We start from the raw sequence: 27100 nt of genomic DNA on the forward strand, positions 1-27100 counted from the left end.
TGCAGATCCAAACGCAGGTTTATTTAGCAGTATAGTCAGGCAAGCATTGGTCAACACAGGGGCAAACAGATGTATACATGAAATCCAGAGTTGTGGTCAATGCACAGGCAGATGGTAAAAAGGCAGGCAGCTGACAGCGTAAAACAAATAAAACAAAGCAAGGTTAAAACACGGAAAGCAAGGCAAGGAAACAATCAAAATGTTCACAGTGACAGTATAACAAGACTCAGCGATGAGGGTGTCAGAGTGAGCTGTATTTATGTGAGTTTAATCAGTCCATGAGCTGCTTCAACTGTGTGAGTCTAATCAATGGAGGCTTGGAACAGGTGTGTGTGTGTGTGTGGTGCCTGGCAGGACTTGTAGTTCATATGGAGGCAGGATTGTAGTCCATGTAAATGTGAATGTTCTCCAGCGATCTATGAATGTTAGACGTCTGGTGATGGTGACAGTATGAGTGTGAGAATGTGGGATCTGGGTTGTACTGGGTTGTGGCTGGAAGGGCATCCGCTGCGTAAAACATAAGCTGGAATAGTTGGTGGTTCATTCCGCTGTGGTGACCCCTGATAAATAATCGACTAAGCTGAAAGAAATAAATGAATGAAAAAAAAACAGATTCCAGATGGTAAAAAAAAAATAAATTATATATATATAATTAAGCAAGTTATTGTATAATGATGATTTGTTCTGTAGACTATTGAAAAATATATAGCTTAAAGGTGCTAATAAGTTTGACCTTAAAATGTTTTTAAATAAATTAAAAACTGCGTTTATTCTAGCTGAAATAAAACAAATAGGACTTTCTCCAGAAAAAAAAATATTATCAAACATGCTGTGAAAATTTACTTGCTCGGTTAAACAACATTTGGGAAATATTTTAAAAAGAAAAATAAATAAAAATAAATTCAAAGGGGGGTTAAAATTATTACAAATTAAATACACAATAGTTAAAATTAAATACACACACATATATATACATTCATTCATTTCTTTTAGCTTAGTCCCTTATTTATTAGGGGTCGCCACAGCAGAATGAACTACCAACTATCCAGCATATGTTTTACACAGCTGATGCCCTTCCAGCCACAACCCAGTACTATTTAATTGTTTTCCAGGGAGGACAGATTTCAAAATCATTGATTGCAGGTTCCTATCATTGCATTATTGTAAGAAATCATATTACATTGTGACCGATCATTTGATCAGAATGAAGAAACAAATCTCCTAGAAATAAAAGTACAAAAGTGGTTATTGTATCAATATCTTTACGAAAGGTACACTTGTACCTAAAGTGTCCTTACTGGTAGATTAAAGCTGCTACAAAAGTACCACCCAGTGACAGCTTTTTGTGTCTTTATTTCTCTTTTACTTCTACTAACTTTAGTTCAAAAAAGAAAAAAAAGTTAATACAGTATGGATACAATGGGGTCTCGGCCCCTAAACAGTGCATTAGTTTCCACCCACCTTTTCCCATTGGCTCTGGAGAAAATGTATTCCATTCATTTTTCCCATGAGAATTTTTTATAAAAAGTTTTTTTTTTTTCATAAATATACTAGGCCAACCAACTAAGCATAATCACAACAATTGAAGCCAGACTGTGTGGTGTTATTCCTGTCTTTAATGTTTTTAAAAGTTAATTTCCCTGTGGAATAAAATAAATGGAGTTTTAACTTCCAAAACTGTTGAGTTTTGCTTCTCCTAAAATTAAACTTAGTTCCTAGAGAAAGGGCTGCTGTTGCAAGAAAACAAACCCTAAATAAAAAAGGTTTATTTTAGTTTCTCCTTGTCAGGTTCACGTGTGGTGAAATTTACTTGGACATGTGTTTGTTTTGCTGCTTTCAAATTTGGTAAAATTCTCTTTTGAAAGGGACCTTATATGCCATTTTTTTTAAAATAATCACACCCGATAAAGACTGCAGAAACACTTTGATTGACATTCTGCTTTTGTATGTGTCATCAGAGACGGAAAGCCCTGCCCACTAGTGACGATCTTTTCCATTATTGGTATAAACTACCTTGAGTGAGAAACAGCCATTCACTTTTTGTTTTCACCCTGCTGAAGATAATGTTAGTGACTGATGCTGCGTTCACAAAAGATGCGGATGGAGCATCAAGCGCAAATGATTTAGATGTTAAGTCAATGCAAAGACACGAATAGATATCCTGCAGCACGTTTTGGACCAATGGGACGGCATGAATGATGCAATTCACGAAGTGGCGCAAGTTGCGCGTTTTTAAGTGAATTGTTCAAGATGGAAAATCTACCGCGGACATTCGTGCTGCATTAACCAATCATGAGCTTGCTCTTATAGGGTGTGATTATGATGTAGTGCCTGTTGTTGGTGTCCCAAGGGGAAATCCTTTTGCCAACACCGGACAACAGTTCATCAAACTGGGCTCGTTTCAGTCGAAAGCAGTGCTGAAAGCCTCCATCACCCAGGTATAGTTTCTGGGAGAGTTGATGAACTCACAGAGCTGGGTGCACCACTGAAAGAATCTAGTGCAATTAGAAATGGTATTGAAAGAATTGACACTGTTTTTCAGCCTTCCTAAAGCACATAAACACAGCTATTCTTTCAATGAAATCCATGTTAGCAACGAATCTAGAGTCACCGGGCAGATAGAAGCCCTGCCCATCACGCGAATTCACATCTATTGTGAAGTGAACTTGACCCGTGATTGAAGCGAGTACACTCAAAATGTTCACGGGTCTGTTTACGTGTGAATATCACGATTTATTCGCGCATTCCGTGTCTGGTGTAAACACAGCATAAGAGATATTATAAATGTTGTGTTTTCGGATGCACATATGAACAACGCAGTGTCTACTGACTACCTTCTTCTGAGCCACTTCTTTTAACATTTTCAGTTTTTCACAGAGATAACGTTAGTTCTGTTTTAAATCTGCCATTATGCTGACACACAGGCATTTGTAGCTCCGCCCTCATTTGAAAAGAGCACAATCTCATTTGAATTTAAAGCAACAGTCACCAAAACAGCACAGTTTGGACCAAAACCTGAAAGGGGCAGTTTCAAGTAATAAAATTATTGTGTGGTATTTTGAGCTTCACATGCACACTCTAGGGACATTATAGACTTATTTTACATCTTGTAAAAAGGGGCATAATTGGTTCCCTTTAAGTGAAAAATTATATAAAATTGTCACATATTTGGGACTTGTAAACATCCTCAATGCCTTTGAACACTGTACTGTATGTTATTGACACTAGACCACTGACATACTCTGCGTTGAAACTCTCAGAGCATTACAGAAAGACGTTGTGTTTAACGATGTTGTGATGTTGTGTTTAAGGCAGGATTTACATTTAATCCTCTTCTCCTCCATACAAGTCCGCCAGTTTCTTGAAGCGTGGGCCCCACTCATTGATGAAGTCATAGTCTTGGTCGTTTTCTGAGCTGGAAGAGTTGAGGGAGCTGAGTGAACCTGCGTCTGAACCTTCTCCTTCATAGTCAAACACCAGCAGAGAGTCGTAGGGAGGAGCTGTGGGGTCGTTATCTGCAGCCTTCAGGTTCTACAGTACAAACAATCACATGGTCATATATGAAGAAGGCAATCAAAATATTTTACATAATTGTGATGGATGGGAGTATTTGCCAATTGACTACTACCAAAGGTGCATCACAATTTTCTAGTGATGGAAACGTTTATGAATATGCTCAACTGATCTGATTATAATTGTGCATGTACAGGGGTTTTCTTTTATTTGCCATGGACCCCCAAAGTATTCCTTTTTTTAAACAGTCTTATACGGTAGCTACTTTATTTGTTTATCTAAATCTAAATTAAGTTTGTTTTAGTTTATTTTTACTGTAAGAGTGTATTACTTACATGATCAACAAATGTGCTGATGTCCTCAGAACTGGCCGGTCGAGGTCTATACTGAGGTGCTGACAAGAAAATAGGAGAAACATCGTTCCTAAACACATTTGGTCTGTTGTCCAGGCCTCGATGCAGCACACTCAAATCAAAGTCCTGTGCAGAAAGTGCAATTGATATGAAACACAATATATATTTAAACCAAAGCTGACTCGTGCCTTTGTATTATCAGAAAAATAATGCACATCCTAGTTGGTGATGCGTCCATGACCTTGAGTGTGCATTTTTAATCAAATAATTCAACTCAGGAGTTTTTTTTACAGATTATATCTGTACGACTAGTTCTTACACAAAGCAACCAAAGCCTTCTATTTTATTTTGATTTGAATTTTGACTGGTGTAAAGTAAACAAGATCATACGGCGTAGTGGAACTAAATTAACCGTGCAGTTCCGTAAAAATAATGGCTTATCTATAAGGGTTAGTTCATCCATAAATGAAAATTCTTTCATCATTTACTTTCCTTTCACTGGGTCCAGACATGTTTTAATATACAGTTGAAGTCAGAATTATTAGCCCCACTTTAAATATTTTCTTCTTTTTTAAATATTTCCCAAATGATGTTTAACAGAGCAAGGAAATTTTCACAGTATGTCTGATAATACTTTTCTTCTGGAGAAAGTCTTATTTGTTTATTTCAGCTATAATAATTTTTTTTTATATTTTAAGGTCAAAATTATTAGCCGGTTTAAGCTACATTTTTTTTCTTATAGTCTACAGAACAAACCATCATTATACAACAACTTGCCTAATTACCCTAACCTGCCTAGTTACCCTAATTAACTAGTGAAGCCTTTTAATGTCACTTTAAGCTGTATAGAAGTATCTTGCAAAATATCTAGTCAAATATTATTTACTGTCATCATGGCAAAGATAAAATAAATCAGTTATTAGAGATGAGTTATTAAAACTATTATGTTTAGAAATGTTTAGAAAAATCTTCTCTCTGTTAAACAGAAATTGGGGAAAAAATAAACAGGGAGCTTATAATAATTCAGATTTTAACTGTATATATTATACTACTGAAAAAAAAACTGTTCAAACCAGCCTAAGCTGGTTGGCTGGTTTTAGCTGGTCCACCAGGCGTGCGTTTCCCTAAGAACGACGTAACTCGCGGCTGAACTATTATAGTATGATGTATCGTTTGGGAAAAGAGCGATGTAGTGATCAGTGTTTCTCTGTTGGAGATCCATCATTTGAACCACGTTAGTTATAACGTAAAATGCCCATAATGACATTCTAAACAGGGTCGTAACAACCCCATAATTTATTTGTGCAAATTATATTGTTTTACACACACATGCCTTAAAAAAAATCCAATATTAGTTTGGGAAATGAAAAAAAAATCCTACTTTAATAATAATAGTAGTAATATTAATGATGATGATTATTATTATTAATAAGTAGGATATTGTTTATTTATTTTCTATTTTTTGAAAACTCTAATTTAAAAATTTGACACATGCAAACCACTGCAGAAATGTTCTAACCAACAGGCCCTTGCCATATACAGTAAAGAAACTTAATAAATAACCCTCTATAAATTAAAAGCATTAATGTATGCTATGTTTTTGTTTTCACAAGCTTTTGAGACATAACATAAATTAGTGTTTAAAATGACATCAATGTTTTCAAAGTGCACTGTGAAGGGAGCGTAATCATAAACATGAAGATCGCTAAAACTGAACTGTAAAAATACTTTGGAAGCAACACCTAAGGGAATGTTCTAAATGAATAGGGCACAGGGGGGATAACTGGGAATAGAACACAGCCAGGAACTATGTTTCTACAGTTCTAGAGGTGTAGACACAAGCATACAAGTTTGCGAATGTTCGTTGGAACGATGGACTTGAGAACAACACTTTAGTTGGCTAACAATGGTTTTCAGAAACACACCCCTGCCTGGTTGTAGAGGGGTTTTGGCCATTTTTAGGCTGGTTTCCAGCTATTTCCTGTAAGGTGTCGGTTTAAGTGAGGATTGAACTCGAGTCTCTTGGACACAAAGCTGGGGCTTTTCATAGCTGAGCAAACTCCTCTACAGATGAACCCAAGAGCAGAAGATTAATAAGGGAACTTGAGGCTTTGGTTTCAGAAAAAAAATAAACGAATGATCTTTACTTGAAAAATACAATGCAAAGTACAACAGAAATGACTGAAGCCAAGCTTCCAGTAAACAAGCAAAACAAATAAGACACGAGGGTCAAAAAAAGCACACCAGTAAAGTGTCATTTAGCTTCTCTAGACAGTCTGGAGAACACCGGGCAGTTATGGCTCAAGACTGAACACAGTAGCTTGTAACACAGGCAAAACACAGGTGTTGCTAATCAAGCTTGAGCGGTGGCACACAGTTTCAGTTTTGGGTGAACTATCACTTTAAGGCTCATGCACACTAGACTGGTTTTCATTCATGCTTACTGTCAGCATTTTTAACCTTTTTTTTGCATGTCAGCATTCATACTCTGAATACCACTAGTACACCACTGGCAGAGAAGCAGAATGAATGTGCAAAATCACTCAAAAGTGCTAGTCTTATAAATCGACTATTTTTTAACATGGCACGTCAAACCAAAAATAAATTAATACAAATACAAGTCCAAGGTGTTTTTTAATGATGTTTTTATGCCTGCTATTTTGCACGTTGGTGTACGCTCACCTTAGCACCCTTTGTTTAGTCACAACACAAGACGTTAAATGTTGACAGGTATACCCAGCAGGCTCACGTCATAAGACATTAATATTAGGTTAGATTTAGGTCACCAACATCTAAGGACAATGTTATTTTGACATCCAATAACAATTTAAAATGATGTTGATATTTTGTTGATTTTAGGTTGTGTTGAAAATTGACCAGAATCCACCGTTGAGCCAACATCTTAATCCAAGGTCAGACATTTATTCATCAGGTATGGCAACCAAAATCTGATAGACATCATATTGGTAACACATACACAACGTCAAGCTGTAACACCATTAGATGTTTTTAGGTTGTGTTGACAAGTGATCAATATGTGATGTCTGTCCAACGTTGGACCCTGACGTCAGCCTGATGTTGAGTTTTGACATCAACCCGATTTTCTTTCCAAACAAAATGCAATGTCCCCACTACATTAGGGTAAATGTCAATCTGACATCATGTGCCTGCTGGGTACATGGGCCAGAAAGTTCATCGGATAATCAGAATCAAGCATTAAAAAGCACATTAGTATAAATGTGAATAAGGACACACTACTCTACACACTACTCTGTTACACTGAGGACAATCACTGTTGTTGAAACCATTCAGAAAAACAAGTGTAAACCAGTGGAAATTACATGTGATCCAGGCTGGTTTATGCTGGTTCGAGTCAGAATGAAAAAATATACAGTCATGTTAATACAAATTATTCATAGTATTCATAATATTCAAAGTTTTTGTTCAAATGTAAAGAAAAGCTGAGAAATATTTTTTCCCACAATGATGATCATGTTTTTATTTTTTGGAAGAAGCCTGTGTCATTTACAGTCAAAAAACTGTACCTCATCATGGTATCGAAGTCAGAACGGTATACAAGAGGACAATCTAATACGTCTGAAATGGCATTTTCCAAAAATAAATAAATAAATAAATAAATAAATAAATGACCTAAACGACCTAAAATTAAATGACCTAAATGACCTTAAAACTAACCTTATCGTCTTCTCCGCCGCCTTCCTCATCATAACAGTAGATGTTGTCTCTTATATCATAATCTTCTGGAATGAGTGGTTCTTTTATGCTTCTGTGTTTTCTCCTCATGAACAACAGCACCAGCAGAAGGAGCACTGTGATAGAATAAGCATAATCTAGATTACAAGTAGCATAAATTACACAAAACTTTAGGATTTAAAAGTTAATGGATAAACTGAAGATGTTTAAAAGAGTCAAAACTAAGCAAATGCAAGCCTTTCCGCCCATTTATAAGACAATATTTTAGTAATAATTCTGAACTCTGAGAAGCCGTTTATTTAAGAGAGTGTTTAATCAGATTATCTCCATAAAGGTCAGATGAGAGTTGAGATGAGACTCCCTGTACTGTGAACAGCATAATAAAAGTCTCGAATTGCCTGCAGGCCAGGACATGTATTATTTCCACACTGATTATAATCAGATATGCAACACGTATAGCAGCACTACACCACTGTTCGTTCCTCAGTTCAGTGGAAATACATGGCTGGTTCATGGCAGGTCCAGTTCACCTGGCTAAGAAAGAACTGATAACAGATAACAGGCTCTGATAACAGATACCTGGCTTATTTTGTTTTTTCTTCTTTTTTGTGTCATGACATATTTTGTAAAAAATTTAATGTTTGTTCTATATTGAATTTCTCCTAAAATCTTTTCATTGCTAAGTCAGGGTAGTAGGCTTTTGTCAGAGACGCCATTTAGTATTAAAAATGTATTAGTTAGCAATAAAAGGTAACATTTTATTTTGGGTAACACATACTCAAAATATAAAAAAAAAAACTAATTTTAACTAATGTTACTGCTTATTGACAGTTAAAAAGGATGTTATAGTAGTAAAGTTTATGTATGGGTTAGGATCAAGGTTTGGTTGTCAGTTTGTTTCTTTTCTTTTCTCTCTCTGATCTTTTTATTTGTTGGTTATTCACTTTTGGGATGCCAACAAGCATCATGTTTAACAGTTTGTAATTATCTACAAGAGTATGGCAATAACATTATCAAGGTTTATATTTGCTCAGATATTTGCTGGGTTAATTTTCTATCAACATAAATGTGATTTTTTTTTATAACAAGGACAAACATTGTGCGATATCAGTACCAAATCGGCCGGCAAGGTAGCCCAGGCACACATTATCTAGTTCATTAGATTTAAATCTGTTGGCAATGTAACCAAGGTACAATCTAGTACAGTAGTATTAAGCAATTTATGGCAGTGTTTCCCAACCCTGTTCCTGGAGGCACACCAACAGTACATATTTTGGATTTCTCCCTTTTCTGACCCATTAACTTAAGGTGTTGGAGTCTCTTCTGATGTTATGATAAGTTGATTCAGGTGTGTTTGATTAGGGAGAGGTTGAAAATGTGTACTGTTGGTGTGCCTTCAGGAACAGGGTTGGGAAACACTGATTTATGGTACACAGATACACATAGTCTAGTTTAGTAGTTTTAAGTCTATATGCAAAAAAAGGCACACAACATTGTACTCTAGTGTGGGAAGGTACCCCAGGCACACAGTGTTAAGCCTGATGGTAAAGCGGCCAAGGCACACATAGTCTCTGAATTCACTCTGAGAAATCTGGTCACCCTTGGTAGTGCCATAACTTGATGCTTTACTGGAGGAAAAGGATTAAAGGTGGTTCTTGAGCCACACATACTACACATAATATTTCAGACCCAAACATATTCTCTTCCCTCCATTTTCACAGTCAAGGAAAAAAAAAATGAGGCAATTGACTACAGTAGACATGGCAGAGACTTGCAACTAAGTACTATTATTTGTTTTGTAAACAAAAGATTAGTCAAATTTAAGAGATTTATGTTTGTGTGTGTATTTGTGTATTAATGTTCAATGATCCTAAACAATAACACTTTGTTGGAAATTGAGAAACATTAATTGCACTTATGATTTTGAGCAAAACAATCTTGATTAAAGGGATAGTTCACCAAACAATTAAAGGCTTTATTTTTAACACAACAGAAAATATTTTTTAAGAATGTTAATAACTGGTTATTATTGATTCTCTACAGAGCCAAAGAAGGAAAAAACGGAAGTTAATCCCTACAGGTTTTCCACATCCTTTAAAATATTTTCTGTTTTTGAATTAAACAGAAAAAAGAAACAAGTTTGGAACAAGTGAACACTGAGTAAAATAACAAATGACAAGGACTGCATGAGACATCTGTTCAAAGTTGTGTCAGGAAGCAAAATGCAGGATTTACAAATTATACATTTATTCAGCACAACCCTGAGGAGGCATAAGGTATGTTTAAATGTATCTTTTGTTAATTTATCATGTTTATTGTGAAATTCAAAGCCTATGTTTTAAAAAACACATGTAGACTGCTGAATCATGCAGTATCCCTCAGCTCAGCTCACATAATACATGTAGTTGATCAATGGATTATTATTATCAGCTTATTTTATTATTTTTAATTATATTTAAATGTAAATTATTCTTTTTTATTATTCTTTTTTCTTTTCTTTACAGTTTTTGTTTGTGTACTTGATGTTAAGTGTGTCATTCTTGTTACCTGAAGCACCACCATTGCGAATTAATTGCCTCAAGGGGATTAATAAAACTTTAAACTAAACTAAACTAAACTTTTATATTGCACATGTTCAGCGTACATCATGCTGTGGGTGTGTCTGTGAGAGTTGCATGTCAGTGGGGAGCTCATTAATATTCACAACTGATCCAAATATGGTCAATATAGACCTTCTGATTCTAGGGGTATTTTATGGAGTAATAAATGGGCATTTAAATTGGTTTCTGGGGATTTTTTTCACCATATACCTACTATGTAGATATCATAAAACTTTGACTGTTTCTCAATTCCAAGAATGCAGAGAACGAACTTGCATTTTCGTGGAGACCGGTCTTGCCAGGTCACCTCAGAAGAATGAACTCGGGAGACCGTAAGAACACAGAATGCATCCTTTGAGAAATGAGATGCTGTGTTCTTCCTGATGGTCACATGACCTTCATGCATTTTTAATGGAAAATTATTTAAACATTACAGCATTCAGACAATGATTTATTGTTTCCCCCCTTTTCAATATATATAACATGCCAAAACCCTTACAAATATACTTTGCACAATGCAAATAATACAGATTTTAATAGGAATTTCAGCAAATAAACACCCTTAATGTGTTTATGCCTTTATTAGGATGTTCATGCTAATGTTTACTTTCACCGTCTCAATCAGGGAAACTCCTGAGATAAAGAAGTTATATCTCTGAACTTTAAAATTAAACCGGTATAAAATGCTGTACTTCCCTTTGGAACTGAACTTTGGCAGTTGATGATGACATTACACAAGAACATCATGGGATCGCTGAAGAATGCATATTGAGAAACAGCCAATTTAACTTACTGAACCAATGCAGTATATGGCACCTTTAAATGCACAAATTACTTACATAGCAGGACCAAGATGCCTCCCAGAATTCCCAAACCTCCATGGAGTGGCATTCCCGGAATTCTTCCACACTCAATATCATTCCCTTTGCAGTCACATACACTTGCTTGAATGGAGCTGTTCTCATAGTTCTCATCGTTATCATAAACCCTTAGGACTAAATTGTAAACATCTGGTTCCAACACAGTATTAAGCGTCAACAGAATCCCAGTTTCTATAATGGTCAGATGAAAAGGTTAGTATGCATTCCCAAACATGAAATAGATCTAAATAATTTTTTCAAACCAATAATAACTGCTTACTGTTTTCGTTCATCTCCGCAGTCCAGTTTTTCTTGGTGTCTCCTAGGAGGCTAATGCTAAAGGGAGCAGCATAAGGAGGTCCATCTTTGTCCGTTATAGAGAGAAAGACTGTGGCCTCCCGATTGCAAATTTGTATATGTTCTTCATTAATAACAGGAGCGTTGTCATTTACATCATCCACTTTAATTTCCAGGGTTCCTGTACCAGTTGCTGGATTGTCATCTGCATACATGTACAAACTATATTTAACATTATTTAGGGTTATGCTAAAAAGAATAATCATTCTAAAAATAAACAGAAATTACCATCATTATCCACGGCCAAAATAGTAGTTCTGTATTTGCCATCTTTGACATAGGAAGATTCTCTATCCATAGAGTTTCTGATTTTAATCTGTCCAGTCTCTCGATTCACAGTTAGCCAGCAAGCAGGATCATTACTAATTTTATACCTAGAACCAAACAGTAAAAATATTAATTTTGAGAAGCAATAATTGAATTTATAGACCTGTATTCAATTTGAAAATGTTATAAAGTAAAATTTACTTCTGTGATGGTAAACCTGTTTACTTCAGCAATTATTTCTCCAGTCTTCAGAGTTTTCATTTATCATTCTCATATGCTAATTTGTTGCTCTAAACTAATCTAAATTACAATTAGAGCTCATATATTAATAAATTACTATTGAAAATTTATATTTGCTATTACTAAAATTAGGGATGCACCAATATGGATTTTTGGTTGATATTGATAACCGATAACTCCTAAGATTTAAAGGTCGATAACCGAGATATTATTGCCAGTAATAATAAATATTTCAAAATATCAGATTTTTATACAGTGAACAACTGATTTTATTTTAAAAACTTCATATAGTCACGAGTTCACATAAATCAGCATGATCAGCATGAATCAAAAATAAATGATATCCTTTACTTCGCATAGCAAATTAACATACAACTTGACTGTTGCATAAAAATATTAGGTTAAATAACAAAATGGGATTTATTTAACAAACAAGTAAAATAAATCTATTTTAAATAAACTGAAAATGAAAAACTGAAACCAGCTCAAATGTTCTTGAATAAAATGTGTTACATTAATGTACATATGTAAAAATACATAATGTCCAAAAAAGCGTATTGAGAGGTGTTTTGACCATTCAGAGCCACCGTACAAGCGAAAAGCTAAATACAAATATTATTACCTCAGAAAATGCAGCATAAATTAATCCCATTTGGCATTCTCAGACATCCCAAGTGTCCCAGAAGCTTCGGGAGTCTCCCGCATATGTATAGAGGAACTTTGGGGCAGGTGGCAGGACCTCTGGTGGCACTGACCTCCACCAGACAAGTTTAGTTGGTCGGCAGCAGCTGAGACTGCCTTTAAATTAAAACTGAGGTTTACTTCTGGACCAATCCTTATTACACCTGACAGTTTGTGGTGGAGGTGTCTGCCTTCTGCCTGTTCTTCAGGCACTTTGACTTCACATTGTCATATGAGCGGGGCTCTAAAAACACCAAACCTTATGCCTTATATCACTGTTTTTGGTTCTTCAGTAAATTTCTACAGTTTTCCCTCTATTGGGTTCCTCCCCATTCCTTCCTGTTCCTGGTTACATATTGTCATGGGCTTTGTCATAGGATTCCCTCCAGTGGCAATACTGTGTTCCTGTTGTATGTTTGCTGTGCCATCAAGCTGAAGAAGCAGTGTGTGCTGCCAGAGACATTAGAGACCAGCACTAGAAGAGCTTGTCCACCGCAACATGGAGGGGAGGCTGCTACCTGAGAGGTGATGGAGGAGTCACCACCGTTCACCCGAAGCCAAGCCCTTCTGCCATCTATTGCGATGGGAATAAACAGGTAGAGTGTGGGATTGGGGGTGTCACCCACTTAGAGGAAGCCAGTGCTCTCAGCTGGTAGTAGACTAAGCAGCAGTTTCTTTTGGGGGACTTGACCCTCTAGCTTCTATCTCACTTCATCCTTCTATGTTCTTTCTATCACCTCATCTGTTTTTTCTTCAGCTCTCAAAATGCTGTGATTACAGAGATAAAGCAATGCAGGCAGCGTAATGCACACAACATACTGTAGCTGGGCTATATGTTGGTGCACAGCCCTTTATTCTATTGGTGCAGATGTGTTCTGTTTTTGAACTTAAAGTCAGTTAAACATTTCCATTCTCTCCCTCTTCTTTCCTTCATGAGTGAGGCTGAATCTTGTTATATCTTGTTGATGCCAGAGTTCCAAGTATACTGGTGGACAACACACTACTTATTAAGCCTCAAATAGTCCCAAACAGGTTTCTTGAACATAACAATGAGTTCATGTCGTGGTTTTGGCCGTTTCATTAATTAATCCAGCTCAGTCTGGAGATTTCCAGTATCAGAACAATAGACTTTATTGCAAATTACAATAAAGCCAAGATGTCCACAAGCAGATGTCCTGAACCATCCAAAGTCTAACCCCAGGAAAATCTGATGTGCCTCAAATTTGCTTTACGCTTTATCCTTGACTCCTCCCACCTTTGTGTTTCCACCGCTGGTTCCTGGTTCAACAGCCCTCTCCAAGCTCCTACTCCTTTATGAGCCCAATTTAAAGCCCTCTCTTCTTTTTGGCCCTTATAATGTACAGATCTAATGTATAACTGTTTTTTATACAGTTATAAAAAAAACATCTAATCTGGACCCTTCTCTCCCATCCAGTCTTTTCAAACTTACATGAGAGTTTCAACATAGTTTTTATAAATTTCAGGTTTTCCTGGCTGTATTTACACAGATGATTCTCCTAACTCTAAATTGTAACCCCAAGTCCTCTCTCGTGCTCTCTCATGACCCCTTTACCGTAACATACCACCTGTTTTCAAAGACATATAATGGCAGATTCATATAGCCATCCACTCACCCAATTAAATGTGTTTTTACACAGTTTTAGAAAGTAAAAATCTTCTTCTTCACTATACTCAACTGGTCTCCACAGTCACTGGATCTCAATCAAATACACCATCTCTGATTTGAAATCAAAAGCGATCCATGGATGTACAGCTGACAAATCCGCAACAACTGTGTAATGCTCTCATAACAGTATAAACCAAAATTTCATACAAATGATAGCATCTTTTTGAATCTATGCCACAGGGCATTAGGGCATCTCTGAAAGCAAATGGGAAGTGCACTCCTTTAAGTGAACACTTTGGGGTGAGTGTATATTCAATATTGAATTCAAAAACAATATAGTAAACACCACATAGAAAATGCCACATCCATATCACCCTACAGCCCAAGACTGGTTACTCACTGAAGCTAAGCAGGGCTGAGCCTGGTCAGTACCTGGATGCGAGACCAAATGAGAAAACTAGGTTGCTGTTGGAAGTGGTGTTAGTGAGACCAGCACAGGGCGGACAACCCGCAGTCTGTGTGGCTCCTATTGCCTCAGTAAAGTGAAGGGGCACTATACTGTCAGTGAGCGCCGTCTTTCGGATGAGATGTAAAACTGATGTTCTGACTCTCTGTGGTCATGAAAAATTCCATGGCACTTCTCGTAAAGAGTAGGGGTGTAACCCCAGTGTCCTGTCCAAATTCCCTCCATTGGCTCTTACCCATAATGGCCTCCCTATAATTCTCATCCCCCGAATTGGCTCTATCACTCTTTCTCCAGAACTTTGCTGTGACATCTTTTACTATTTTCTCATAATATATACGTATCAACTTTACCAATCTCAAACTTTTAAACTGTAGTATATGTATACATGCAAAATAGTGTAGCAGTTCTTACGTTATCTTCTGCAGTCTCGCAGTGTCTGGATCAGTGGCTGTGTAAATGACCACATCACTACCAACTGGTAAATCTTCAGGTTTGGAAATAATCTGCTCCTTTGGAATAAACTCAGGTGGCTCATTCACATCTTCTACATTCACAGTGACTGTGGCAGTTGAAGTAGGTAAAGGACCAACAAATTTATCATCGTTCTCAACAATCACAGACAGAATGTACTGCTTGGTCTTCTCATAGTCCAAAGGCTAAATAGAAAAAGAAACTGCCTTTTACTAGGATGTGCCATCACAAACTATTGCCTGAGCATAAGTATGAGTAACACACAGTACCTTTACAGTCATTATGACGCCTTCTAGACGGCTGGGTCCAGTGCTGACATTGAAAAACCCACCCTTGTCACCACTAATGATCCGATACTTGGTTGACCAGGCTGGTAATCCAAGTTCATCTTCATCAGTAACTGTAAGTTTGGCCACTACAGCCCCTACATGATTTTCTGGGACAGATACGATGTGCTAAAACATAAAATTTATTATTTTTATGCTGAAATATGTACTATGAAAAAATAGTATATCTTAAATAAAATCAGTCAGATTTCAAATGTTTATATGCAATACCGTGGTTTCGTCAAACTGAGGTGCGTTATCATTGCTGTCAGTAACAGTAATAACTGCTGTGCCAGTGGTCATCATACCATCCCCTTGAAGATCTGCAGCCTGAATTACCAAAGTATATCTGGACAATTTCTGAAAGGTAATGCATTGTCAAGTGAGATTGATTATATGAAATCATTCTATACAACTGTGAAGTCATTTCATCCGACTCCTCACCTCTCTGTCTAGACCTAAGAATTTTAAATAAATTCCTCCAGAAACCGGGTTGATTTCAAACATGTTTGGATTTGGTAATAGTGGATCTTGGCTGACAATTCTGTATCTGACATCAGCGTTAAAAGTATCTGGGTCATCAGCATCAGTGGCTGTGACTGCCATAAACTCATGACCTTCAGTGAGACAAGAATAAAAACAACATTATGAGGGATCATTGAAATGTATAATATTATTCTATTGTTTTACTGGTATGTTTGCTTACCTATTGAAGCAGATTCAGAAACGTGTCCATTAAAAGGATTTTCAACAAATACAGGCCTATTATCGTTCTGGTCAGCTACAATGATAGTGAGGTTTGTTGGCTTCACTTTTATCCCCGTAACTGAACTCGCGTGAGCCATGAGCTGAAAACACAAGATGCAACATGGATATGAAGTGAAAGATTCCAGAATTCCAGTAAAACAAAGGGTAAAATACTCTATTAATCAATTAAGTTTAAACATTTAAATACAAACTTGAATGGAAAATTAACATTTGATTAGTTTTTAATTTATAGATTAATCCATTTTAATAAATTTCACTTAAAGTTCAAATGAAATCGAAACTAACCATATGATTTTGTTAGCTCACAATACTAGTTTTGTGGTAAACAATTGTACCAGTTTATAACAGTTGTATTAACTCTTTCAAATCCCTTTTCCTGATCTTTCTGAATGAAAAGCCTACTTTACTACACCCAATCAGCTCGCAGTAGAAAAATAAGCCACGCCCACTGTTTTCTTATTTAATATTCTGTTTCTCTAGGTACTGCGTCACAATATGAAAAAAAGGCAGTTGCAGCTTCCGGTTCATGCGGCTTCTAAAGGATTAGTTCACCTAAAAATAAAAATTCAGTTCTGAATTACTCTCATGTCTCATTTTAATCCCCTGAGATATTAGTTCATCTTTGGAACACAAATTAAGATAAACCAATTTTGTGCAGTGAGTGCAACTATCGGAGCATTTAAAAAATTAGTAAAACACGCTCAGTGCTTTGATACACTGCTGCTGTTTTTAAAAAATGTGTTGACGAAAAAAGTCATTTTCACAGTTTTTTAGATGCACAAAAGTGTTCTTGGAGCTTCATATGATTACAGTTGAACCACAGAAGTCGCACAGAATGTTTTGAAAAGGTTTTTGGTTCCTTTTCTGGACTTGTGATCATTGCTGTCTATGGAGGATGAGAGAGCTCCAGGATTTCATATAAAATATCCAACCCAGGCTCATTCTGAAAACTTACCTTTATATACATTTCTGGAGAGCGCCAAATACATCCCAGAAGCTACAGTTTTTTGCAGTTTTTGTTTTCACAAATCCACCAAAGGCTGCTATGTATGCTTTTTTAGAGATCTCAAATTTCTCTTTGCGCCTGCTGTTCGTGTAAAACCACCAAAGGCCGCTGTCGACTGACTGACTGACTGACTAACTGAATGACTGACTGACTGACCGATCGACTGACCCACCCCCCTCCTTCCTTAAACCCAACCAATAGTGTTTTTAAAAAACAATGCAGAAAAAGAAAAGCCCTAATGTACAGTACATGGCGAGCTAACTGAACAAACTGGAAACAGAGAAAGCCGGCCATATGGAGGTAAGCGCTGGTATGCATGAAAAGGAACGGCATCATACTTGCTGTACCGTAGTGTTCGTTTTAAAGACGAAATGCAGCCATATGTACTTCTGGCTACATAATTCATGATCTCCAGAAATATATATAGGGTTACATTTTCAGAATGAGCCTATGTTAAAAATATCTTAATTTGTGTTCTGTAGACAAATGAAAATCTCAGGATTTTGGAGCAACATGAGGGTGAGTAATTAATATCAGAATTTTAATTTTTGAAAACTTTTTAAAGCTGCTATATGTAAAGTTTTTGTTCCAAATTTTGTAATGGTAATTAAAGAGTTCACACTTAGCTGATGATTGATTATAAAGCATGTTTGGCATGTTGTTCCAGGAGAAAGCCCTGAGCTTATAAGATCCTCATGGGACTCCCTCCCATTTGTAAAGTGAGAGGGGAGTTTGAGCTCAGGTAGGTCTCGAGAACTCCCCCACTTATATATGGCTAATGGCAATTAGGAATTGCTGATTAAGAGCTCATCAATGGTGCCAATTTGGTTTGGTCAATTTACCTATGTCACATGTATTTGGACTGTGCAGGAAACCGGAGAACCTGGGGGAAACCCACACGAGCACGGGGAGAACATGTAAACTCCACACTGAAATGTCTACTGGCCAAGTAAGAATTTGAACCAATGATGTTCTTGCTGTGAGGCAACAGTGCTAACCACTTTGCCGCCATACCGCCCTATCAAGGAAAGGAGGGAGGAGTAGGGGTGGAAGGGAGGATTCTTCAAGACAAAGATAACTAATAAGGTAAGAAACTCTGATTATTTACACTGAGTTAGGAATCATCCGATTGATGAATCCTGCATCTCTAATGCAGGCCCAGCTGAGGTCAGTCATAAGCACATGATCCTCTCAAAATTAGTTTATAAATAAACTTCACTTAATGTTCAGATCATCATGAAGCCAACTTTTTTGCATTTTAATCTTATACTAAATCTTTGCAGTGACCCTTTTAATATTGTTATTATTTTATATTTGTTGTTTCAATCTCAGGCTCAGTGGTTAGCACTGTCACCTCACAGCAAGAAGGCCACTGGTACGAGTCCCGGCTGGGTCAGTTGGCATTTCTATGTGATTTTTGCATATTCTCCCCGTGTTTGCGTGGGTTCCCTCCGGGGGCTCCGGTTTCCCCCACAGTCCAAAGATATGCACTTAAAATGGATTGGATGAACTAAATTGGACGGTGTATGGGTGCGTGTGTGAATGCAATAGTGTATGGGTTTTTCCCAATACTGGGTTGCACCTGGAAAGGCATTCGCTGCGTAAAACATATCCTAAAATAATTGGCGGTTCATTCCACTCTGGCGACCCCTGATAAATAAGGGACAAAGCCGAAGGAAAATGAATAAATGAATGATTCAATCTATATTAAAGAGTTGTTCAGTGTCTGTGTGTATCCATAAAAGACAGATTTACTTTCTGTTGCAATGTTCTTCTACAAGAAGTGTTAACGTTATGCTAAAATGTTAGGGTTTAAATGTTGTCATTTTAAATGTTTAATTTATTCAATCATTAAAATGATCCTAGATTAAATATCTATATCATTAAAATGCTAAAGCAAACACAAAGAAATTACTTCTATACCTATTGTGTTTCATCTGTCATATGTGAAGTAATTGTTCTTCCTAATGCAGTTATCCTTTATTTTAACTATTAACTAAAAGTCTATTTACATTAGTAATTGATAAACAGGTTTGATTGTTATGATTTGTTTTCCGAACTACATTATATATATTCTTAAATCTGGCATCCTACTCTAGACGTGTTCATGGAAAACTCTGGTCAGCACAAAATGAGTTTAAAATTTGCAACTTAAAAATAAATTATTAAAAACCACTGCAATGAAACTAACATCAACTCACCTGGTACAAAGCCTTTTTTTCTCTGTCCAGTTGCTGAGTGACCATGACACTCCCAGACATTGGGGTAACAGTGAAAAGCCCCACAGGTGGCTGATCTGCCCCTTCACCTGTGATACTGTAGCGTATGTCTTCATCAGGTACACCATCTAAATTTGCCTTTAACTAAATGCAGGAGAGAAAAAAACTATTGTTGACCATATAAAGCTTTGTATTAATGTAGTTAATAGCTATAATTGCAATATTTTCACATACCTGGAACCATATTTTTGAGAAACCAGCTTCACTGATCATTTTAAACTATATCTTATCAATGTAGTTTACAGCTTTCGATGAATTATTTTCACAAACCTTGAACAGCCATTTTGGGAAAGCACCTTTATCGTTCTCAAGTACAGTAAAAGGAGGAATAGCCCACTCTCTCTTTCTTCTCCTTGGACCTGTTGAAGAGCTTGGGAACTCCACAACCAAGAGATCAGAGAACTGTGAAATAAATAAAATAATTTAAAAATACATTTTGAGTACAACATAGTACTTTCAGGCCATGTCCACACGTACACAGATGTCTTTATGAATGGAATTTTCCCCGCTGTCGTTTTTAAAATATATCTGTCCACATAAAAAAAGCAAAAACACGTTAAGGCGTTTAGACATTATCTGTCTTTCGGATGAGATGTTAGACCGAGGTCCTGCCTCTCTGTGGTCATTAAAAATCCCCTGTCACTTCTCATAAAGAGTAGAGATGTTACCCTGGTGACCTGGCCAAATTCCCTCCATCCATCGGCCCTCCCAATCATCCCCATCCACGGAATTGGCTCTATGTCTGTCTTTGCACCTATAGCTGGTGTGTGGTGAGCGCACTGGCACCGTTGTCCTGTGGCTGCCATTGCATCATCCATGTGGATGCTACACACTGGTGGTGGTGTGGAGAGACCACTCAAAGCGCTTCACAATCATGAATTGTGAAGTGCTTTCGATGTATGGCCATACACGATAAATGCGCTATATAAATACACATTACATTACACCACAAGGGAACGCTAAACCAACAGGAGGAGATAATGACACTTTTATGCTGAGTGCGCACTAAATGGGAAATGAGGTTTTTGCATGAGTATTGCCTACAAGCCACTGCAAATGTTAGAACAGAAGAATACACGATCCGTTTGCTGCAAACGTACAGAATTTGCCTCATTCACATAGTGTTGGCCAATCAGAAAGGAGAAAACATTGCGCATGCTGATGCTAAGAAAGCTTCATAGTCTCTGTAGTGTCCACATGACATCACTGTTCCTGGAGTTTCAGAAAATCTTCACCCTGGCCAGAGTTTTCAGAAAATGTTCTGATACTGTGTTTTCAGGTGGACAAACAGTGAAACCAGGTAGAAAAAAATGTGATTTTGAAAACATCATTCATTTTTCACGTTGCTAAGGCCTTAATTTCTAGCCCCTGTAAAAGGCACACTGCGCAATTTTTGCTACTAGAAGGTGTAGATTCACAACAAATAAACGCATAATTTTGATGAATGTGGAATTATGGGAATCACAACATCATCCCATGTTAAACCAATTTTACACAATAAAGAAAAATTTAAGCGTAGTTTTAGTATTATCAGAGCTTGTTTTGGACATTCTAAAAGGACATTTGATATATACATCAAAATATTTCAGCCACAGAACTATTGACAGCTTTTGATGAACATCTGGCCTTTAGAATGTTACACCGTACCTTTTTATTAATACACAAAGTACTTTTTTATTTGAACAGAAAAACAAACTAAAGCATAAAATTGAATTTATCTTTTCTACTTTGTCTTGATACACTCAAAAAAAGATTTATTACCTATTCCTATTTAAAATGAGCTGAAACTACACATTTCTTTACATTTGTTCAGGACAGTTTAACAGATTAATATACAATTAATTATCTGTAACCCTGCCTTTTTAAAGTGCATGCATTAAGTAGCCCCCATGCCAGTTACTACATTCATCAGAGAAGACAGGTCATTGTGAGACTGTTATGCTAATTTGATTAAAGATTATGAGAGCATGTGAATAATTAAAATATATATATCCAAGACAATTGAAAAAGAGATTACAAATCTCACGAGGTTTTTCAAATAAAGTAGGCGAAGGGTTAAAAAATTGCTAATAAATTGCCACAAAAAGCATTGAAGCTTTTATTATACCACAACTGATTGCTTTCAGTTCTTTCTGTTGGCATCATGTGGGGAAGAAGCAGCACTGTTTGATTGTACTAAATACATTTCATAGTTCTGTTATAAAGCTGCTCTGTGCAGTCTAATAAAACACACAACATGTTGTGTCTTTGGTGTTTCCCTGTTTTCCACAAAACCAAACCAATTACAGGTGTGTGATGTTATTAGCATAGCCACACAGGACATGGTATGTGTCGATAGTTAAATTGCTTTCGAAATGTTTGAAATAATGTAAGTAAAATATATAACACAGTTCTAGTGGTTTTGTAATTTTTAATGAACACATTGACATGTTGTGCCTTTAACATTAATATTAGTACTATTTAAAATAAATAAATAAATAAATAAATTAATTAATATATAGATTGATATGCCCAGCAGAGGTCAGGCTTGTACAGTGTCTTACACAAGATGAAGCTGCATACCTGTGGTGGTGAATTCACTATAATATCCATGTGATTGCCTTCATGACTGTAGACCTCCTCATCTCTTGCACTTTCTTTACTGAAATTCACTGTCAGGAAGTCACAATAAGACAGAATGTGAAACACAACTTGGAATAAAATTCTAGTACTATTTAGAGATTTTTTGGACATTTTAAAGGTTCATATTTGAAGGTACATTAAAACATGTACACTGCCTGACAAACATCTTGGTGCCTATCCAAGTTTTAGGAACAACAAATAATAACTTGACTTTTAGTTGATCATTTGGTATCAGAAGTGGCTTATATGAAAGGTAAAGGCCTCTAGATTACACTTATTGTACCAAAATAAAACGCCTTGATTTTTAATTATTTAATTAGAACAGTAAGGTCTGACTTTGTTTAGACAAAAGTCTTGTCAATTAAGAGAAATAATGTACAGTATAGAATATAAAGTCATGGTGCAGTGGAAAAAGAATTAATATTGTGTGACTCCCATGAGCTTAGAGGACTGCATCCATACATCTCTGCAATGACTCAAATAACTTATTAATAAAGTCATATGGAATGGCAAAAAAAGTGTTCTTGCAGCAGGACTCCCAGAGTTCATCAAGATTCTTCGGATTCATCTTCAATGCCTCCTCCATCTTACCCCAGACATGCTCAATAATCTGGTGACTGGGCTGGCCAGTCCTGGAGCACCTTGACCTTCTTTGCTTTCAGGAACTTTGATGTGGAGGCTGAAGTATGAGAAGGAGCGCAATATACTGCTGAACAATTTGCCCTGTCCTGTGGTTCGTAACGTAATAGGCACACCCCCATACTGAATGTAACCCCAAACCATGATTTTTCCTTCACCAAACTTGACTGATTTGTATGAGAATCCTGGGTGCACGTGGGTTCCAATAGGTCTTCTGCAGTATTTGTGATGATTGGGATGCAGTTCAACAGATGATTCACAACTGCTCTTACAACTGGGATCGACGACAAGACTTTTGTCAGGTAGTGCATGTTATGTTGTTAATAGAGAACTATTGAAAGTGTTTGAGGAACTTCTGGTCTCTGCAAAAAAGGAACTTCTGGTCTTTTGCAGCTATACTGCAAAAAAGTACCTTTTTATTTAATGAAATGAAAATTCTCTTTTCTACTTGCTCCTGATACATAATTATCTGCCCCCACCCCAGTAAATGCATCATCAGAGAAGATGAAAAATAATGAGAATGTGAATATTTATTTTACGTATATAATTACAAGATTGTTGAACACCTGATTCTGATTGGTTGATGAACATTCTAAGAAATGCAAATATTAGGAAACACACAAATAAAGCACAGTAGTTACATCAGAGTTTCATGTCTCCACACCGAAAGGTCTCTGCAACCAACCAAAAGAACCAGAAACCACAAAATACATTAAACAAGCAAGTAAATATAACAAACGGCAGGATAAAATTCTATTTCTCACATTTCCACTGCACAAAAGCATTCCTGCATGACTGCTGAAATCACCCTATAATAGCAGTCATGCCGGATTAACTTGCAACATAATTTTATTCAGTTATTATGTATTATTTTACTTGAACACACAATGCTTTGTCTTTGCACTTTTAGCAGCAACCTCTTTTTACAGCAAATTTGATCCCCTGGTCTTCTTGGTGTATACCCAAAATGCTCCCATACTGCTGAATGAAGGCATTTTTATGGAAATAAAGTTTGTTTGGTCCCTCTGCCATAGTTAATCTACTGGTCATAATCAGTGTTGGGGGTAACGCATTACAAGTTACGTAATAATACTACTTTTATAAGTAATGAGTAAAGTAACTCATTACTCTTCAAAATTAAGTAATAATATTTGAGTTACTTTTTTAAAAATGTAATGCCAGTTATTTTTTGGTTAATTAGCTTTTAAAAAACTAAATTTCTGAATTAAACGTAACTTAGTAACTAAGGATTATCTGAATAGACTGTGATTTTACTTTTTAAAAGGACAAAAAGTAAAAAGAAGCAAAGACATTGCTTTAAACTTTCATTAATCTGTATGTATGACATGTAGAGCTCTGGGTTCAGAAGGTTCTCCGAAGGTAACATTATCCAACATTAATTTTTGTATGTGTTTTCTTTATAACAAATAAAGGTTATACAGTGTGTTGTTAATTGCAGAGCTCCTCTATTTAAAAAAAAAAAAAGAAGAAAAAAAACCACTGCAAGTTCTGAAAGAGATCAGACCTCAGCCAGGTCAGAAAAGTAACGCAAAAGTAACGTAATGCATTCATTAAAAAGTACCTATATAACACAACTAGTTACTTTTTTGGGAAGTAACTCAATATTGTAAGACTTTCTAAAGTAACTTTCCCCAACACTGGTCATAGCACATGAGGAAATCTAAACATATTAGCATTTAACCTCTTTTTTACAGTAATTAACTCCTATGACTCTTTCTCGATCTACTTCATTTTTTTTTCTTTTTTCCACATTTCCTCAATCCTAAACCTCATTCTGATAAGTTGTTAATGGATATCTCCTGTTGTTAATGGAGAGATCTTTCTTCTTTACCATAAAGTGGTAGTAGCAATTATTTGCTACTTTAATTGCAAATAATTAATTAATTGATAAAATTGAGCTTTCTCTATTTTTTTATAATAATAATAATAATAATAAAATATATATTATCATGTTAATATGGACTAAAATCTCTGAGGAATATTTCCAGTACCTTGTTGAATCTATGCCACGAAGGATTACAGTTCTGAAAGCAAAAGGGGGTCTAACACCTACTAGTAAGTTGTACCTAATAAAGTGGCCGGTGAGTGTATACAGTATGAAAATAAGGCTAATGTTCTGGAACCACTGACCTAAACCTGTGACTTTAAGGACCATCAAAGCTTGGCCTTAAGCCAAATACACATCATAATCTGCTCTTTTTTTAATTTAAATATCAACAGACATGCAACAGCCGTTGTAACAGCCGGAAGGGTGTTGTCACTCTGTAAATATTTAATTTTGGCTATTAAATGATGGTAGATTACAAAAGAATTATACATTATAAAATCATATTTAATTGTCTTGTGTGTTTTATATGTTTTTTTGGTCACACTTTATTTTGATGGTCCGTTTGTTGAATTTAAGTTACATTGCATCTACGTACCAACTAATTCTCGTTAGATTATGAGTAGACTGTTAGGTTGGGGTTGGGGTTAGGGTTAGTGAAAGTTCACAAGTACTTGCAAAGTTTCTTATAGTCAGTTAAATGTCTGTTAAGGGAGCAGTATCAACAGATATTAAGCAGACAGTCTACTAATACACAAATGGACCATCAAAATAAAGTCTTACTGTTTTTTTTTCTCAAGACAAGAAATATGTCAACACCTGTATAATTCACCTTTCATACTGTTATTATTTGGGGTTTCTGCATGATTTATAAAGGTCAGTATAAGCCTTTTTAAGAGCAGGAAAAAAATTTTAACCAGTAAAGGAAAGCATTAAAGGGATAGCTCACACAAAAATCAAAATTCTGTCATTATTTACTCACCCTTTACTTGTTTCAACCCTTAAAACATAACCATTGACATTCATAGTATTTGTTTTTTTTTCTTCTGTGGAGGGTAATAGTTACAGGTTTTTTAGTTTTCTTCAAAATATCTTCTTTAGAATAAAGAAACTAATAAAGGATTGGAAGGGACCACTTGAGGTTAAGTTAATAGTAAGTACTATTTTTTTTTTTTCATTTTTGGGTGAACTATCTATTTAAGACCCTAAACATAGCAGTTCTCTAAATATATATTTATATAAAGCAGAAAATGAGTTTGTAAAAATACCAAAACTTTAAAGTAAAATAAAAAAATTAAAAAAAACAAATGCATTTTAGTCATTTTGTGAAACTATTCAAATTTAAATGAGATCATGTTAAAAAATACATATCATTGGCTCTAAAAACTGCATTGATATGACATAACTATTTTCTTTGGAACTCTTTTTATAAACTCTTATTTAAGACCTTTATAAAGTGTGTAATTCTTACTACCATTATGACCTGCAGAAACCTGACATTTTGACCTCGGAATTATCTATACAATGTGTGTTTAATTTTTAATAAGCTCCAAAGACAATAAGCTATACCTAAACCTATCAATATAAAATATCTAAAAGTACGTGCTCTTCTATTACATTAACATGTTTAATATTAACAAATATTCAATGCGTTTGTTTCGAAAGTGCCTACCTGTGCTTTTCACCGCATGCAAAAGTGACTCCTCTGCAAATACGTATGAAACCACCTGTGAAGATAAAAAGTCAATTGTCTACATTTATGACTTTATTAATGTAAAACAGCAATTCCCTATATAAAAATATAAATTATCACAACAACAAAAGGAAATCAACTGTATAACAAACCTAAATATCGTACCTGAAAGAGTACAATAAAAGAGCCAGACCACACAACACCTACAACCTCCATTACACGTGCAAAAAGCCAAGTGCAACAAAAAAAATCCAGCACCTGCACTCGTTTATCATTTTATACTAAACGCAACTGTTCTCACAAATAAATGTCAAGAACAGCAGGTAGATTTTTCCCAAGCAGGCAGCGAAGCCTCATTACTTCCTCAAAACAAGGTGAATATAATGCAAATGATCCCTAAGGCTGACTGTTGTTCATGTCGCTGCTTGTTCGACTTCTGCTTTCACATGGCCAAAGCGAAAAAACATAATTCCCTGTAAAAACGTTATCTTTACACTGGAAATTTTTTATTTATTTATTTTTTGGGAGATTTTCATGGAAAAGATGTGATTGGAAGATGATAAATGAAAAAGTAAGATATTTAAAGAAAGTTTTTTCAAGAAATAGCTTTATAATTACAATATTTCTACAAATAAATTAAAAGCAAATGTAAAAAAGGTAATCTTTTTAAAAAATATATAATTTGAGAAAATAGCATATGCAAGCAGGCAGCTTAAAGATCTTCTGTCTGTATTGTTATTGCCAGGTGAATTAAACTTTTTTCCTTTTATTA

General features: G+C 35.8%; 1 protein-coding gene across 1 annotated transcript; it reads right to left on the reverse strand.

Moving 5' to 3' along the window:
- cdh31 (cadherin 31) lies at positions 1-26704 on the reverse strand. Its single transcript, XM_056462170.1, has 16 exons — positions 26494-26704; positions 26308-26362; positions 22091-22179; positions 19799-19930; positions 19451-19612; positions 16182-16323; positions 15920-16092; positions 15707-15835; positions 15419-15604; positions 15090-15334; positions 11626-11771; positions 11321-11542; positions 11020-11232; positions 7563-7696; positions 3849-3992; positions 1-3531 (listed from the first exon to the last, which is right to left on the reverse strand). The coding sequence occupies exons 1-16, from the start codon at positions 26542-26544 to the stop codon at positions 3325-3327; spliced, it is 2430 nt and encodes an 809-aa protein (XP_056318145.1). The 5' UTR covers positions 26545-26704; the 3' UTR covers positions 1-3324.
- Between the last annotated feature and the right edge of the window lie 396 nt (positions 26705-27100).

This window comes from Danio aesculapii, chromosome 7 (assembly GCF_903798145.1).
Source record: "Danio aesculapii chromosome 7, fDanAes4.1, whole genome shotgun sequence".
NCBI lineage: Eukaryota > Metazoa > Chordata > Actinopteri > Cypriniformes > Danionidae > Danio > Danio aesculapii.

Bases quoted from the DNA above. Each gene is read 5' to 3' on its own strand.
- cdh31 (XM_056462170.1), bottom strand. From the start codon at position 26,544: ATGGAGGTTGTAGGTGTTGTGTGGTCTGGCTCTTTTATTGTACTCTTT. The intron at 15,605-15,706 runs GTATTGCATATA...TTTATGTTTTAG, and splicing joins CTCAGTTTGACGAAACCACG to CACATCGTATCTGTCCCAGA. The intron at 11,772-15,089 runs GTAAGAACTGCT...GTTTGGTTCTAG, and splicing joins GCGAGACTGCAGAAGATAAC to GTATAAAATTAGTAATGATC.